The 17,350-nt window shown below is 39.0% G+C and overlaps 1 protein-coding gene across 13 annotated transcripts in view; it reads left to right on the top strand.

Moving 5' to 3' along the window:
- Positions 1-17,350, top strand: part of RBFOX1 (RNA binding fox-1 homolog 1) — a 1,229,664-nt gene that overhangs the window by 515,943 nt on the left and 696,371 nt on the right. For all 13 annotated transcript variants that reach the window (XM_064153056.1, XM_064153048.1, XM_064153051.1 and 10 more), the window contains one exon: positions 8,993-9,055. In XM_064153056.1, the coding sequence (XP_064009126.1) occupies positions 8,993-9,055 (63 nt within the window). The remainder of the gene's footprint in view (positions 1-8,992; positions 9,056-17,350) is intronic.

Genomic DNA, 17,350 nt, shown 5'->3' with positions numbered 1-17,350 from the left:
AATTAAAGCATGATATCTTGAATTATTCACAAGTAGCTGAATTAGGTGACAGTTGTGGAGGGTCTGTAGGCCCAAAAATAGGCTTATTTATGCCTTGCCCTGCCTGGGCATGTTTTTCTGCCCAACAGTCACTGAGTACTACTACCCTTCTTTTCTTTTTTATACCAGAGGTTGTAATGCAGGGGACTGTTGGTCTAGACTTCAGTGATGCCTCTGAGCTGGAAGAGCCATCATCCTCATCGTTGTCCAGTTCCCTTTGTAGAGCACTGTATATGTCTTTGTCTCTGTCTTTATTATCCTGGCTTTCAGCTCCCAAAGCCCCATACCTATTGTACAGCATCAGCTGGGTAAGCAAGGGGCTCTGAGGAGGTTCTTGTTGACCTTTCTGGGGGACCTTTCTCCATTCCCCGTTGTCCCTCATGTCCCCTCCTCTTGTCTGGTGAGGGGAGGAGAGGGAGTCCTCCTCTACTGATAGAGCCTTTTCCTGCCACCTTGGCCCCAGAGTGTGGTGCCACCAATCTATCTTGCTTTCACACACACTGATTGTTCTCAGTCTCTCTACCTTCTGTCTCAGTTCAACCGCCTGCCTGAGCAGGTTGTTTATTTGATCACACTGTATGCAAGTGGTGTCTTTTGACTCCTGCACTGCGAAGGTCAGGGAAGGGTTGAGGTCTTCACTGGGAGGGTCAGAGAAGGGTTGAGTAGCTGGCCAGGGGCAGCCAGAAGGACAGAGGTGTTAGGAAGGTGCTGCTGACAGCAGTGCCCACTCTGTGAGATACCCTGGAAGCATTTGTGGATCTCAGCTCCCTTTTCAGCAGGACAGGCAATGGCAGAAGCAGAATGGAATGGGAAAATTATTAGGGGAAGAGAGCCAAACTGAGCCTGTGTGCAGGGGAGCTCTCCCCAACAGCAACAGGGATATTGGCTTGCTAGAACAGAACAGCAGGTGTGGGAAAATCCCAACATTGCAATCAGGAGTGGCCTGGACAGGCATTCTCTTTGGGTGAGGGCTTTGATGAGGAGGCAGATGTGGGGAAAGCCTTTCCTAGCCAGGCCAGCTGGAGGCCATATATGACCCTGATGGCTCCTACCATGGCTAAGGATGAGTTAGAGAAGGCTCCAGGGAATGCATCTGCTCCTCTGGGAGTCACTGAAAATGCAGCCATGGATGTAACCCACAGGGGACAGTAAGAGGTTCTGCAGGCAGGGATGAAGACTTTGCAGACAAGAATAGTGCTGAATGTGGGATTGTCATCCAAGGCAGGCAGGTACATGCTCAGGGAATACTATGAGTTGTGAACAGAGCAAGGCAGTATCTTCTGCTCGGAACACACTGTGGGAGCTAACACAGACACTGCAGGAGGGTCAGAGGGGTGGCACTTCTGTTTGAAGCAGACCCTTGGTTAACCTCCTGCTTCCCTGACCTAAGCATGAGGGTGAAGAAGTGAATGGTACAGGGACTAGCAGTGGTACCTAAGAGCCTCAGATAAGTCTTAAAGGGAGGAAATAGTTACCCAGGAGAAGGTGCTGAAGTGTTTGAGTTAAGAGCTGGATATACTGTGCTGGGCTGCTACTGCAATTCTTGGTAGCATAATTTTTATGTGTTGTAAATTAGATAATAATTTAACCATTAGAATTGGTGAATACTGTAGGGAACTTGATGACTCAGCTGGAAGCTGTGACAGGTGCCCAGCAAACAGCAGCCCCTGCTCCAGTCACTTCCATATCTCTGCCTCCCTCTTACAGAATCATAGAATCAAGCAGGTTGGAAGAGACCTCCAAGATCATCCAGTCCAACCTATCGCCCAAAAGCATGCTTTGAAAGTTCCAGATTATAAGAATTCATAAACCTAATTGATTACTTCAAACATTGCTAGTGCACAAAAGCAAGAGCATCACAAACTGATGTACTGCAGTGTATTGTCTCCTGTGCAATAAACTGAAATTACAGTGTCATAGATTGGCTTGGATTGGAGCAGTTGCCATCTGATTTTTGTCTGCTTTCTTCCCACAAGATAGAGTCAGGAGCTGAAGCAAGGGCATGTTCCCAGCACCACTGGATTAATTGCTTATAAGTCCAGAAGCTACAGAACAGTAGAGCTGCTTTTGAGGAGGATAAGTTAATTTTGAGAAAATTCTGTTTTCTGAAAGTTGGTGATATTGGGCAATGCATTAAACCAATAAGAGTTGTGGCAGTAAGGATTATTCTGATACTTGTGTTGAAGCAGTATGGAGGGTAGTTAGAAGTGTGCATTTTTAGAAGTGTTTTAATGACTTCATCCTCAATGTGAGCTCACATTAGGGCACTTTTCTATCTGTGCTACCTAAAGGCAACTGCTAATCTGTTGTTTGGCTTTGGGGATGATCTGTCTCTTAGACTCAAGCAAGAAATTTGTGGAGAAGAGATTTGCTATTTTTCTTATGGGAGTAGAGAAGCTATTGCTTCAGTTAGGTATTTATTTTGAGAAGTGAATTCTGGTTTCAGTGCAACTGCTGAGAAATGTAGCTTTAGCCAAAGACAGAATAAGAATGTGTAGTGGTTTGTACTGTAATAATCATATTTACATTGAGATTCAGATTGATTCTGAGATTCAGGCAGCATCTTTATCCCTTCCTCATACTGAAAATAGTTACATTTTCATTATAACTGCATACTGTATGAACTAAATTGTGTCATGCTGTGATCATTTGTTACCTGTGTCAAACAAACACTCCTGAGCTATGTGGGCAGGTGGATGGAGTCAGGCAATTCCGGGCAGGTAGAGCAGTAGGCTGTAGATGCCTATTGCAGGGCTGGAGCTCAAGCATCCTTCCCTGTCTTTGTGATGCAAAAAAGTATAATTTGCCTTCTTGCAGTGCTGGATGGCTTGAAATGTAGGGATGTGAATGAAGCAAAGAGGTGGGATTAAATGTGTACATTTGGGATTGTTTTGGAAGGCAGTTCTCTAGGAAAAGGTGCAACTGTACAGGGAAAATGCTGAAGTGTTAATAACGGGTGTTGTGTGAGGTTGCAGCATGAAGAATCTTTGCACAAAGTGAGACTTGTCATTTTCAAAGGTAATATGGGGAGCAGAAAAAGAAATGGAATAATTTAAATATGAAAGGCAATGAAATGGAATGAATCAAAGTATGACTAACAAGGTGATTTAGTGAGATGTAGTTGAGCTGGATGCAATGTGATTTTAAAGGGATAGATTCAATAATAAAAATGTAGGTGTTCAAAGCAAAATACTAAAGAAGTAAAAGGTTCTAAGTGGAGGTAATGCTTAGTAACAATATTTTCATTTTCAGGGTGAAAGCTATTAGTCATATAATTATAGTTTCATTAATTTTATACTGCCTCCTACAAACATAAATATTAACATTAAAAAAAAAAAAAAAGAGAAACAGAGGGGAAAAAAAGAAAACCAACCCAGATAAAAGAAACAAGTTGCCAGGTTGTTGTAATGTAAAAATGGGAAAAATAAATAGGCCATGACTTTACAATGTCGCTGTAAAATAAACAATTAATGTTTTGCTGTTAGCTAAGCAATGTTGGATAAAAAAGATGAGCATGACAGGGATATGAAAAAATTGAAAGAGAGTATAAATACAACCTAGAAGCTTGTTCTGTATGATAGGCAGAAAATTAAAACAGTCTGTACCTTTAGAAAGGCTCTTAGCAATTGCCATGTGTTGGATGAGTTGGACCCCTAGTTAGATACAGAGTTAGGATAATATGCACCGAGGTTTTAGATTCTTCCCAGTGATTTTAGCTTTTGCAGCTGATGGGCTAAATACATGCCACATATGGGCTGAAATTTGGGCAAAATCTTCACTGGTTTAAAGTAGTGGATTTCTGTCTCAAAAGATTTGACCCTGCGAAACCCAAAATGTCTACCTTAATTGATGTCTGCCTGTGGCCGATTGTATCTGCAGCCTTTACCTTGCTAGTCTACCTACATTGTAATGTCTACTTCTTTACCAATATCTAAATATCAAATAATGTTTTCTTGTTCCATTATTTCACTCTGAAGTACTGTTGTTTATGTAATAAAGAATTTTTTAAAAATCTTGATTCCTTTTGAGATTTAAAAAAATAGTCAGAATGAGCTCTGCACTGAGAATTGGTATGCTGAACCTGTCAGGCTGTGAATCTTTATTATTACTGAGCTTTATCCTTGGGTACATAGCTTGCAATTCAGCTTGAATATTAAGTGTCAGGCTCAAATGCACTGGTGAGAGATTTGCAGCAGCCAGCAGGTTCCTGTTCCAACCTTAGAAGCCTTTGACCTCTCTCTTCATTGATAAGTGGTCTTATTTCACATATGTCAGCTTACTGGTGTGAAGCTCCTGATGGTGTGAGTGATGGAGAAGGCACTGGTACCTGCGTTTTGTGATTTCCCTCGTACACTAGGAAAGGTTACAGCTGAAGAGAAATACATGTAGAACTGGTCATTCAGAAATGTGGAGGAAAACGTGTGATGCTTACAAATACGCTTCTTTTTGTACTTGGATGTAGCAGGCTTAGAACTGTAGTCAAAACAAACAAAACAAAAACAACAAAGTTTTTTTTTAAATTTTTTGTTTATTTTCAAATTGCAAATGTAGTACAAGTGGTCCTGTAAAGATTTGTTCTGGTTGCCTCAGCTATAGGTTGCACCATTTCTACTTGTGCTTTTTGGTGCTTTTTCCTGCTATGAAAATCACAACTCGATTGGCACAGGCAGAAATGTTTTATAGGGTGTGTTTCTTGTGGGGGAAAGTCTGCTGATTTTCCTTGGCACAGCTATGCTTGCTGCTTGATTTGTTTTTCTGAGCAGAGGTGAGAGTTGCAACTAAAGTGTGGTTCCCTGTACAATGGCTTTACCTTTTGTAATCATCATCAGTTTTACTCAGTTGGAAACAACAACAGATAGTTCTTTCCAAAGCCCAAAATTCTCTTGTTTGATGTAAAATAAATTCTAGTTTATTTAAAATCAGCTGTGGTCCTATTTTGCCATTTGCTGTTTTTTCCTGACGACTGGTAACTATCAATTAACCCATCCCACCCTATCTCCATTCAGTGTGCTAAAGGAGGCTTGTATTTTCCATGGTGCTAATCATCTATTTGGATTGGAAAATGTGGAGTCGCTACTCAAATTAGATGATTTTTCCTTTCTTCATCAGGAACACAGTTCCATCAGTGCAATGTGCTGTACCCTCTAAATATAGTTCTTCTGTTGGGACTCTTAACTATTGCACTGCTTGGTGTGTTACATTTTCCTGGTCATGGTAGTAGATGTGGCCTAGAGATTAGCTGTTTCTGTGAGAATAATCATGTCATAAATCGCAAAACTGTCTCTTTTTGGTCTCTTTTTCTTTTCCTTTTGACAAATTTATTTTCTCTTGTTCTGGTTATTTCTTTTAGATGGTATTTATTAGCTTAAAGGATATCAACAATTTCAGTAAGAAGGAAAAAAAAAGGGCAAATATTGTTCTGTTCTCTGTGTCTGAAATTACAACCCTTATCTTTTAAGGGACTTTTAAAAAGCTGATCAAGAACTTTGTGTGATTAAAATAGCCTATTATAAAGTAGAGAATTGGTTTGGGGTCTTATTTTTTTTTCCTTTTTTTTGTAGTGGTTTTTTTTCTGGAACTGCTTTTGAAAATATTTTAAAATAAATCAATTTTTTTTTTCATTTTTTCATTAATCTTGAGTGATTTCCCAAGAAGCTTATTTTTGTTCTTCTTGTATAGGCAGTTGTTTTTTACCTCTGTGTGTTTTGTACATCACGAACAGGTAGACACATGGCTCTATTTTTTGTGTAGCAGCCTTATGTTACCAAGAATGCCTTTAGATAGTCTCATAAACATAATTCTCATCATTCTCTCCATTGTCTGTCAACAACCAACCAAACGACCGAAACAAACAAACAAAAACCCTCCTCCCCAACAAAAATGCAAAACAAAATCCACCCCAAAACAAAAACACACACACAAATCCCAAACTAAAATAAACCAAACAACATTTCTAGGATCTTAGATGTTACTACAACATTTCTAGGATCTTAGATGTTACTACTGATATTACAGATTTCACTCTCCCCCCCCACCTTACACTTTTTTATCGCTGAGTTCTGAAAATCTGGAGTGTGCAGTAATGGAATACATGTAATGACATCTCTCAGTTTTTTTGACAGATTCATCAGGGTTACTGTGGGAGAAGATACATGTTTTACTGGATTTTGTATTAGCATGAATGAGAGCAAGAGGTGCTCCAAGAAAGCAACAGAAATAAATTATATTAGGCCATGATAAAACCTGTGGTCATTATGTATCTGTAATTACAGCAGTAGTGCTGTACTCCTGTGAGGAGGGCCTTGGCAGTCTGGCAAACTGTAGACAGTTTGATGGCTTCTCTCAAAAACTTGAAGATGCTGAAGACTTTACTCATCAGCCAAGCATGCACAAAGACACAGTAATGGATGAAAGGTGTTTCTGGAGTGTGGCACTGTAAAAATAAAATTTGACCAAGTTATGGACAAGCAGTTCCCTGGGATAGAGAGAGGAGACAAAACGTAGGTCTAAAACTCACAGAAGAACAAAAACTAAAAGACAGATTGGAGAGAAGATGCCTTGTAGGTGTAGGGGTCAGCCCAGGAGTCACAACTCATGTCTGAGGCTGAAGATGGGTAACCCCATGGTATTGTTTAGGCCAGGGACTAGAGCCTGAGAAGTTTGGGTTTTTTTGTGGTTTTTTTTTTTCCATTGTGATTAGAAACCCTGTTCTGTGAAATATTCATTAAAACAGTTGTATTCCAAAAAGATAATAACAAGGTGATGCTCAAGACCTCTGATTATAATTAATGATAAGGAACATGAAGCTAGAAATGCTCAGTAAATGGTTTCAGTCTACCTCTTCCAAGGCTAATCAATGCCATGAGATTCTCTTAAGTCGAGTGTGCTAGCATAAATATCAAATATTCTTTATCATATTCCAGTTATATTTCTTTTTTTCTCCTTTCCTCTTTTTTTTAACCTGATGTTCTGAGGATTGCCTTTTAGTGCCTATGAACATCTCCTTTTGACAGACAGTGCAAATTAAAAGATATGGCTAGGCAAAGGAAACTGGAACCCAAATATGCCCCCTGGGTTTTCATTTACAGTTAGAAGCTACAGACACAATTACTGCTGACAGAAATTCAGAAGCCAGTGGCAGAGTGCATGTGGCAGCAGACCCATGCCAGGCAGTAATTGGGAAGATTATTTTTAATCAGAGCATATCCTACAGCCCAAACATTAGAAATCTCTTGTAAGTCTGACAGGAAATTAAACTGAGACCAAACAAAAAAGCCTCAAAATAGAAGTAATATGATTAGGAGTCTAATGATGGCAAAACTCACTGCTGTTGTGTTTGGCTGTTATCTAAAGGGAATGACTTTTAACTTGCAGCAACAGATATCATTGTTTAATTACATTTTTAGAACAGAATTTAAAATAAAAAGTATTAGATTAAATAAATTTATATGTAGGCTGTTGATAAAGGTGTGAAACAGTAAGTGTTAAGCCAAACTTAGTAATGGATTAGTAGTAATTTTTGTTGTTGTTTTGGAGTTTTTATTTTCTTGGGGTTTTTGTTCATTTTTCATTTAACGTAATGCTTAAGGGGGCTGCTTCTAAGCAGAAATGACATAATGGCTGGGATACTCTCGGGATGCTAAGGTGTGGTAACTGTTTATGAAGCCTGAGTGGCCTGGGGCTGTCTTTGCCAGTGACCCTGTAAGATAACCTCTGCTTGTTTGAGCTGCTAAAGCTGACTGCCTTGAGGGAGAAGAGACCAGGGTATTCTCAATATTTGTCTATGCACCTGAAATCTTCACCTGAAAACACAACTTTTCAATTTTAAAAGTGAATCTTAAAAATTGTCTTCTTTGCCAGACTTTTACATGCATGCTTAGGAAGACTTCTATTTGACTTGGGTTTTCCTTTTCTTAGAAAAGACATACAGCAGTGGAAACCCCCTCTCTTCATGTGTTGTGTTCAGATTGGTGAATGATTTAAAGTTCACCTGCAGATTATGTGCACATGCAGGTTCTCCTGTGAGCTGCTTTTCCCATAGTATTTTGATGTGTATGTGGTTTATTTTATTTCATAAACTGAAAGAAACTTGTGTCTTCATCTCCAAAATTGATTAATGTGGGACTTTAGGTGGTAAGACAGTTGCAGTTGCTGCTAGCAGCTTCAGTTGAGGATTTGGATCTTAGTTTGATACTCTCGTAGTGATGGTCCCTGTTTGACTATCTCTTGCACACAGAAATGAAAAATGCATGTAGGGAGAATCTGTTGTGAGAAACGTGACTGAGCTTGTTGCAACTTCTAAAATTCAATGAATAATTCTATAAAATATGACATGCTGTCATCTGCTTATCAGTAAGAAAAAGCATCATAGAATAGAATTTTATCCTCTTCTAATTGCCAGATATGGTCATGTAGAATGTGTTTTGGATTGCCCATTTTGTTTATTATTTTCATAGCTTTTCCTTTATGAAATTGCTCAAAGTTTTCAATGAAAAATACACAAAAAGTAAATCATAGTCATTTATTCCTGTTGAAACAGGAAACTGTACTGGGAAAAACTTGGAACTGTGGCATAGTAATGACATGTCTGTTATAGCAGTTAAACTCATAATGCAAACATAAGGCTTAGGCTTCAAATAAATTGCAAATTGCCTGGAAATTTTGGCTGTCTATGGAATGATTGCTAAATAAGTGACAGATTTTTTGTTGATATTTGTGCATCAATAAGCAGATTTTGCTGTTTGGCTTTGTACTGAAATAAAAATGGCATTATGGCCCAATAACATATGTAACCCTTCTTTTCAAAGTCCAAATACTGCATTATGAGTTTGGGGGTTTGTAACAGCACTTTGAATCCTTAAAGCATCCCTTCAGCCTTCTGTGAGTGCAGGACACAGATATTATCTCCTCTGAATCTGTAATTTACAGTACAAATATATTTTTCTTTCCTTAGGGAACTACACAGAAGCCCCATGCGAGTGGTACTTACTGTTTTCACGACCAGACTCTTCTCTCAGTAAGTGCAATGGTGTTTGTTGTTTTACTTTCCTAGGAATTTGACTGAAACCTCTGTTGTGCTGCCATAAAAAATAACAGAAATAGTTTGGACTTCACAACTTACCATGCTGATGCTGGATTGCAAGACTCATAGACCACAAATACAGGATTTGATACCTTTTACTCATCAGTAAACAGGAACGTGCTTTAGTGACATGCTTAGAAAATAATCTTCCACTTCTCTGACTGTGAGTTAAAGTACTTTTCTCTTGCATAACCCTTTTACATGTTAGGGTTATGTCAGTGTTGTATTTGTTTTAGCTTTGATTGAGTCCATTAGAAAGAAGTTACTTGTATATACGTTAATCGTGGAGACTTTTTCTCCTGAAACAACTCTGGTTGTTTTGGTCTTTCTTTTTTAAATGAATCCACAATGTCCAGATAGGAAATAGCATGAATTAAGTGCCAGAGTTTATAGAACATGAGAACAAGTGTTTGTGCTGATTAATTTTTCACTTTTTTCCTTCTTGAGAAGGATTTTCACATCCAAACTCTTTGTTGCGCTTTCGTACTTGGAATGTGATTTTTCTTGTAAAGTTTTTTGGTTTAACATGTACTTAAATATTCATTAAGCACTTTTTAATCAGGATATAGCTTTCTATGCCTGTAATAAATATGGGAGTATCAGAAGAAATGAAGTCGTAGATGTGTATTTGGTAGTTCTCCAACAATGTTGAATAATCCTCTCCTTAAAATAATCTACAGTCTTCTTACATTTTGTGTTGGGCAGTAAGCATGACTTGCTCTGTATGGGGCTGGCTGAATGCTTTTGTGTTTTATACACATTTGTAAATGTATGTCGCTGTGTATATTATTTAGTGATAGACAAAGTAACAGCGACACAAGAATATGTAAATGTAATAGTCGAAGCCGAAGCTGAGGCCAAAGCCATTTATTACTGTAGCAGCAGCCTTTTTATATGCTGTTCTAAAGTTGTGGTAATTCTACAAGTTATGGAGTACAGTGACCGGGGAAAATATTGTTTTAAACATTCCTATTGGATAACAGTGAGGTGTTGGCAATCTTGGCACAGACCACTTTCAGTTCTTTGTTCTAAGTTTGTTTTGCTTCCATGCAAATGTTACACAAAGTGAGAATACCAGTTTACTATGTTTCTGTATAAGCTTTACACAAATGCAGGTGTACAAACTTACTGTGTTTCTGACTTCAGTCTTACTGTGTCAAGGATATGCAGGGATGCACTCCAGAGTTACATCATTTATCACATTTAACTGACTTCCTTCTTTGGTTTCCACAAATATACTTTGTTCTATGTGTAGAAAGTGAAGCTACATGTGTGCATTGACAAAATAATGGGCTAGGTTTACTTTGTTTTGTTCCAGTATGTTAATATTAGCAGCTGAGTTGTGTCCCTACACACAAAGTTAGTGGCATTGAAAAAAATGAGACATTCAGTCCTTGTTAGAAATAAGAGTTTTACATTAATTCTCCTACACTGAGCACAATCTTCCTCTTAATGGTTTTGAAAAAGGATTTCATTATTTCAGAAAGACTGCTTGGCTTACAGGGTGAAAAACAAAGTCTTGTTCATCTTGTGGACAGATTTAAATCAATTCTGTAATGCTCAGCATGCTTCTAGCTTTTAGCTGTTCCTCTGTTACTGTAGTGACTTAACCCCCAGTCAGCAGCTAAGCATCAAACAGCTGCTCACTAGCTCTCCCACAGTGGGATGGGGAGAGAATTGGAGGAGTTAAAACGAGAAAACTCATGAGATAAAGTGAAGTTATGCACACAAGCAAAGTAAAACAGGAAATTCATTCACCACTTCCCATGGGCAGAGAGGTGTTCAGCTATCCTCAGAAGAGCAGGACTCCAGCACGTGCAGTGCTTTTTGTAGGGAGACAAAGGCCATTACTCCAAACATTCCTGCTTTCCTCCTTCTTCCCTTAGCTTTATATGCTGAGCATGACACCCTGTGGTCTGGAATATCCCTTTGGTCAGCTGGAATCCACTGTCCCCAGCTGTCCCACTGTGTTTCTTCATTACTTCTTGTTCACCACCAGCATACTCACTGGTGAGGTCGTACGAGGAGCAGAAAAGGCCTTGGCTCTGTGTAAGTGCTGCTGAGTTGTAACCAGAACATCCCTGTGTTAGCAATGCAGTTTCCAGAACAAATCCAGACACAGCCTCATACCAGCTACTGTGATGAAAATTAACTCTACCCCAGCCAGAATTGGCACAGTCATGAGCAGTATTTTCTAGTGCAGAATAACCTTACAGCTGTTAGCAGAATTTGTTGCAATTCATAGCTTTTGTTGGAAAGGTTCTGGTAAAGACTGAAAGAATGAGGTTGACGTTTCTAACAAATGTGAGACAGTGGTCCCTGATATAATGGCTGGCATGTTTTCAGGAAGCTAATGTGGTTTTGATTGTGAATATGGTGTCTCAGTATCTATAAATGTAGTTGAGTGAAAAAATATTAATCTTCCTTCAACAAGCTAAAGCAGAGATTTGGGATATATGACAAAAAAGAAGAGAGTAGTCATTTGGAATTTGGGGAAGGTTTAATGCTGCCAAATCTCAATATGCATAATTGGTTTTATTATTTTCCCTTGTGATCATAACCTAACCAGCTCAATGAATATCAATCAACTCCTAGGGCCAAAAGGTCATTTTTTTTACCAGGCTCAGACTGAAGTCCAGCATGTTGCCTGGTAACAGCTGATGTAGATGAGTTGGCTCTTAAGTACACCATATGGCTGGGCGTTATGCCCTATTCACCCGTGACATGGTGTACACATGTACTACATTACTGATTATAAAATGGTTTGTCCCACTTCCTTATTTAGAGAAAGCATTTTTAAATAGCAATAGCAATCCAACACAGATGTGTTAAGCCTATGGAATTGCACATATTGAAACAAGTATCTGTCACAAGTATCAAAACCTGATGTACTAATCACATTAAATTTTGTGTTCAGTGTGCTTCAGTGTAAGTATAATTTCTAACTGTGGTTATTTTTTCTATTTCATTTTGGTAGATAAATGTGTTGAAGTAAGTATAATTTTAACAGTTAAATTACATAAGAATCCTGGATTTTCAAATTCAGTTTTGTAGCCTGTGAAATTATTTGGCATGTGACTTTTTATTAATTGTGCAATAATGTCTACAGTACTCAACTAAAGCCGCAGTACATTGAGCAAACCAATAAACAAAGCAATAAAAGACAATTTCAGAAAGCAACTACTAAAAATAAACATGACAGGCAAAGGAGATAGAATTGATCCAAGTGTGCAAAGGGAAGTCAGGCACAAAAATGTGACTGGTACAATCCGTGTGAGATACAGATGTAAAACCTGGATTAGCAGAGTCATCGCCCATTCCCTTAAACGGTGTAGTTTCTCCTCTCCCCCCACCCCCTTTTATTGGTAATACTGCAAAGGTGAATGCTAGGCAAGATCTTGTGCCAAGATGTCCATGCTTTGGCTGTTGCATGCTGGTCAAACTTGAAAGACAAGAAATGGGATTTCTCTTGTGTGTCATGACAGTGATCTGCACAAGTCAGTGGGAAGATCATTGACTGGTTCCCAGTTCAGAAGGCTGGACAGTTAGCAGTGGTTCTGTTGTATTTCTCTGTCCAGCTTATTTGGAAAGATGGATTATTGTGTTTAGCTCTCCCCTACACAACTTCCTTGCCCGAAGCTGTAATTCTTTGGCAAAGAATTTATTTTATTTTTGGCATTCCACTCAGTATCTCTGAAAGCAATTCAGAAAAAAAAAAAAAAGTAGAATAAAGCTGTTATCTTTTCCCTGTTATGCAGGAAGACAATTGCCCTTTGACAGAAAACTCTCATATACCTGCCTTTTCTGTTGAATTTTTTTTTAAATCTTCAAACTGTATATAGTTGTTGCACAGCTGGATAAACATACCATAGTTAAGTGGTCTTCTTTTATTACTAACACCTTCCCTTGACTAGAACTTTTTAAGGTAGGAGATAAAGGAAGGAACAGTGGTGTGGCTCTGTGTTAATTTGACAGTTCCATCCTTGGGAAGATGTGCCATGATTATGCATGTTTTAAACCCCAGTAGATGTAAATGCATGGATGCAAATATGATGTTGGTCTCAAAGCAATCTTATCTTCACTTTTCCTGCAGTCTGTCCATGGCACAAACCCAGTTGCTGTGGTGTAAAGGCCTATCAAGCTGTTGATATAAAGTCATCCAAGCCCCTTTTCTCTAAATTTAGAGCTGTGCCTTCCTTCAAACTGTAACATTTTGAAATAAGTAAGAGAAACATTTTATTATTGAGGATGCTAGGTCCTTTCTCCCCCTGCCTCATTAAACACAATTTGAATTGTTAGTACAATAAATCTATTTTCTATAAACAACATGGCATGCCACAAAGGAATCTGAGGAGTTTAGTGTTGTCCAGGGATTTCTACCTCAGAGGCACGAACAAAATAATTGTGAAAAAGAACTATGATAAAATGACATATTCCCCTTAGAAATAAAACAGAATTATAACCTTTTCCTAATAAATGTAAAGGGTAAAATAGAGCTTAGTGCTTGTATTCTTATTTATTCATGTCTTGGTATTCTAATGTAGTGTGAATGACAGTATTAGTCTGGAGAGTTTAATATTTTCCAAATTGCAGCACTTTGAATTACTGATATCTGTGAAAATAGGGTTGAAGAATGGTAGTTAGATCATGTAAATGAAGCAGTGAGTTCAGGTCCATTACCTCATTTCAGCTGGGATGAGGAACTCTGTAGTTGTTAGTATCTGCTCCACTATCCCATTATTCATTGTTGCTTTGTGGTGTCTTCAAATATCTTCCAAAAGTTACTGCAGGAATTTAGTAAGGATCGGAAGCAGCGAAGCATTTACACACTCCTAATGACAGACAGGAGAATGTTCTTAGGGATTTTGTCCATCAGAAAAAGCTTAACTAAGGTGGCTAAGCCTGACCTGTGCATGATTTTTTCCCCCCTAGCACTGGTGCAAGTTAATTCAGTTTTAGGTGGCTGATTTGTAGTAGCACTTTTCCATTACGTAGATACATCTAGTTAGATAAGCCTTTTAACTATTTCTTGCATAGACATCTAGATATACCACCTTGGTTTAGATTGCTGGGTTTGGTTAGGTTTTCTTGAAGTTTGCATGGTCCAAAGTTGACTTTACTTCGTTTCACATAGTGGGAAAATAATCCTTCTCTTCTGTTGCATATTATTAGTTTGAAGTTTGCATCAGTAAAATCTCTACTGGTCTTAGACAAGAACAACAGTTACATGGCAGCAGGATTGCATGAATGACTGTTATATCACAGGCAGAAGTAATGATTACTCAAATTGTAGGAGGGCAGGGGTTTATGTCTGTACAAGCTACAAACCAGATAGTCTGCTTTTGAGTTGAATATTGCTGCTCATCTCACTCAAACCGTAATCTTCCTGAATAAGGAGAGTAAGACACTGTTCTGGGTTACATTGCGCTTAATCAGTGCTGCAGATAATTAATGTGTATTTGTTTGATCATCTAAAGCATTTAGAGGTTGCTCTCTCAAAGCAGATTCAAGAACATAAGGTTTACTGAAATTGGATAGAATGTTTTGAAAATGAGAGACTCCTAACACAAGTAGTTTTTGGGAAATGCTACCCTACATTATGTTGAACTGTAACTCTGTAAGAAGAGTTAGCCATGTCTCTTGGTTGTATACAAATGCACATGTAAAAAGATATCTGAACAATTTCTTCATTTCCCCTTCCTCTCATTTAAGAGTGCAGCCAGTATTTCTTTCTGATGGATTCCTCTCTGAACTTTCTAAACCCTCCATCTTAGTAAGTGGTATTTTGAGCCTTACCAAGGAACAGCTATAGGAGTTGACTAGAGATTAATTTTAGGATCTGAATTTATGGTTTTAGCATCCTATTTTCTGACATTAGTGAGAGATTTCTTTCATCAGCATTATATTGCAGACATTTTCTTAGTCAGATATTATGAAAGTTTTCATGTGCATGTAAACACTTAGAATACTTCCATTGGCAATTGTATGCACTCTGGATATTCTCCAGATTACAGCATTAAGATGTTTTTGTTCAAGTTCATTTCCATAGCATTGTGTCATTTGAGAGATATCAAGTCTCAAAATTCCTGTGAGATTAGTATGTGTTATTATCTCTTTATTACAGAAGGAGAAGGCAGAAAATTGAACAGCCTGACTGATGTGCCAGGAGAAGGAATATAGGAGAGCTAGGATTTTAATTCCTATTTCTCAAATCCCAAATCATTGCCTCTGTTACTGGGCCATCTTTCCTCCTGCTCTCCCTCTAATCCAATACTTTTTATTGTTAATGAGTTTTACATTTAACAATTGAGAAAGAACTTATAATTTCATGCTCTCTCCTGTCTCATAAAAAATTGAAAATTTTCCTCAAGAAAATCATGCAATTATTAGTAAAGTCCTATCAGCACAGCTCAAAGCTAATTGAAATTTAACAGTCCTTATGATGATCTGGGTCATGTGAAGGGTGTTAGTATTCTTTAACAGAGATATACACTTGATCCTTCTCTGCCTTTGAAGAGCTTACAGACATCTGTAATATTTCCTGATAATGCTAATTATGCACAGTAAAGGTACAGTCATTGCCAGCGCTTGGGTAGTTCAATACAGCAAATGTTAACTGCAGCAGTGACATGCAGGGCTTTGGGGTGTGTTAGCAGGGCAGGATTCCTGGAAGGATCCATTGCTGCACTCCTGCTTGTCCTGGAAGGCTAATAGGCCTGTTAGATGTCCGGGCTTGCTCCACCCTTCCGCTGATGGCAGAAACAAGGGTGGGAGAAAATAAGGACTTGGACCATTATATCTCCTCCCAAAGTGATAAACAGATACCCACAGGTGTTTAGGTACTTGTTGGTGAATTGCCCAAATAAGGGTGAGCAAGCCCTGGTTTCACCTAGTATGGTCAGTTTTGCAAATGCCATTTTGATTGGTGAAGCTCTGTGGCCAAAGGAGCCATTGCACTCAGGCAAATAACAGAAATTCAGCTAAGCTGCAAGCGGTTGAGCTGCTTCTGCCTCACTGCTCTGCCTCAGTGGGTGCTGCTTCTGCCCTGCTGCCTCACTGCTCTTGGACAACATGTTCTGCTCTACCCCGTGCTTCAGACCAGCTTAGCCCTGATGTTTTGGGCTTGAACTATCTGGAAACTTAAGTGCCTCAAGTTTCCCAGGAGAAGGCATTTAAGTGCCTCACGATGTGGCAAGAAGTGCCACCAACATGGTGCTCTCTGCACATCTGCAAGAGATCCTGCCTGCACCTCTGCAGACCTCCATGCTAAGAGGTCAGAGATCGTCTGCCTCTTCCCTAGCACCCTAGGAACATCTAGAAGCCTCTCAATGGCCAAGCAGGTCCAACACTGCCACAAAGGAGCCAGGGGCTATCTTGAAATGTCTACACTACTGCAGTGAGTAGAACAGACTTTCCCTAGGGCTGCAGGCTACCTATTTGTAGGTGGGGCAAAGGCATTTTGTGGCTAAACTTTTCCAATTTTTTTCTGATTCCCCTAAATGAATGAATTGCCCATAAGCATCCTTGTGAAGATTTTCTCGACCAAATTCGAACCCAAATTTAACTGATTTGTAAATAGTTGTGGGCAAGGCTTTCCAGAAATAAAATTAACTATGTGTTTTATAACTCTGGCCTCATTAATTACCCAACTAAATCACTTCTCCTTTGTGCTATTGTGCTGCTGTGATGACTGCACAGCTGCTGCCTGAGCATTGCTACTTTGGGTAGGGCTGTTTCAAGGAGTGTTAAAAGCCATGACCTGCAGCAGTGTCTGTGTGCAGGATTGTGCAATGGATGCTTGGTGAGTCAAACTGTAGTCAACAGGGAATCTGGCCATGCACATCTAGCATCCATAGTCCATCTAATGCTGCAGTATTTGGCTTTCTGTTCATTGTGTGTGGATCTGAGATCCTAGTGAGCTATTTCTGAAAGCAGCACTGAGCACAGATGTGGGAGCATGTTATTGTTTCAGTGGAGGAGTACCTGTGCTGCTGCTGCTCCTGGCAGTGAAGAGGAGTTTTGGATTGCAGTAACTGGATTGGGTGTGGGGAAAGGCATGGTTTTATTTTTTTCTGTTCTATTTGATGTTAGTTTTCTGAGTTGACAAAACTGTGTTGTAGCATGTTGTTCCTGTGTAGCTCATGCACATCCAATAACCAGTAGACTATGCGAGCATTTTTACTGATCCTGCAAGATACCTTAGAAAGCATTAACTGATGTTTCTTCACA

This window comes from Pogoniulus pusillus, chromosome 13 (assembly GCF_015220805.1).
Source record: "Pogoniulus pusillus isolate bPogPus1 chromosome 13, bPogPus1.pri, whole genome shotgun sequence".
Taxonomy (NCBI): Eukaryota; Metazoa; Chordata; class Aves; order Piciformes; family Lybiidae; genus Pogoniulus; species Pogoniulus pusillus.
Note: the sequence above shows the minus strand (reverse complement) of the source record. Positions and strands in the feature narration are given on the sequence as shown.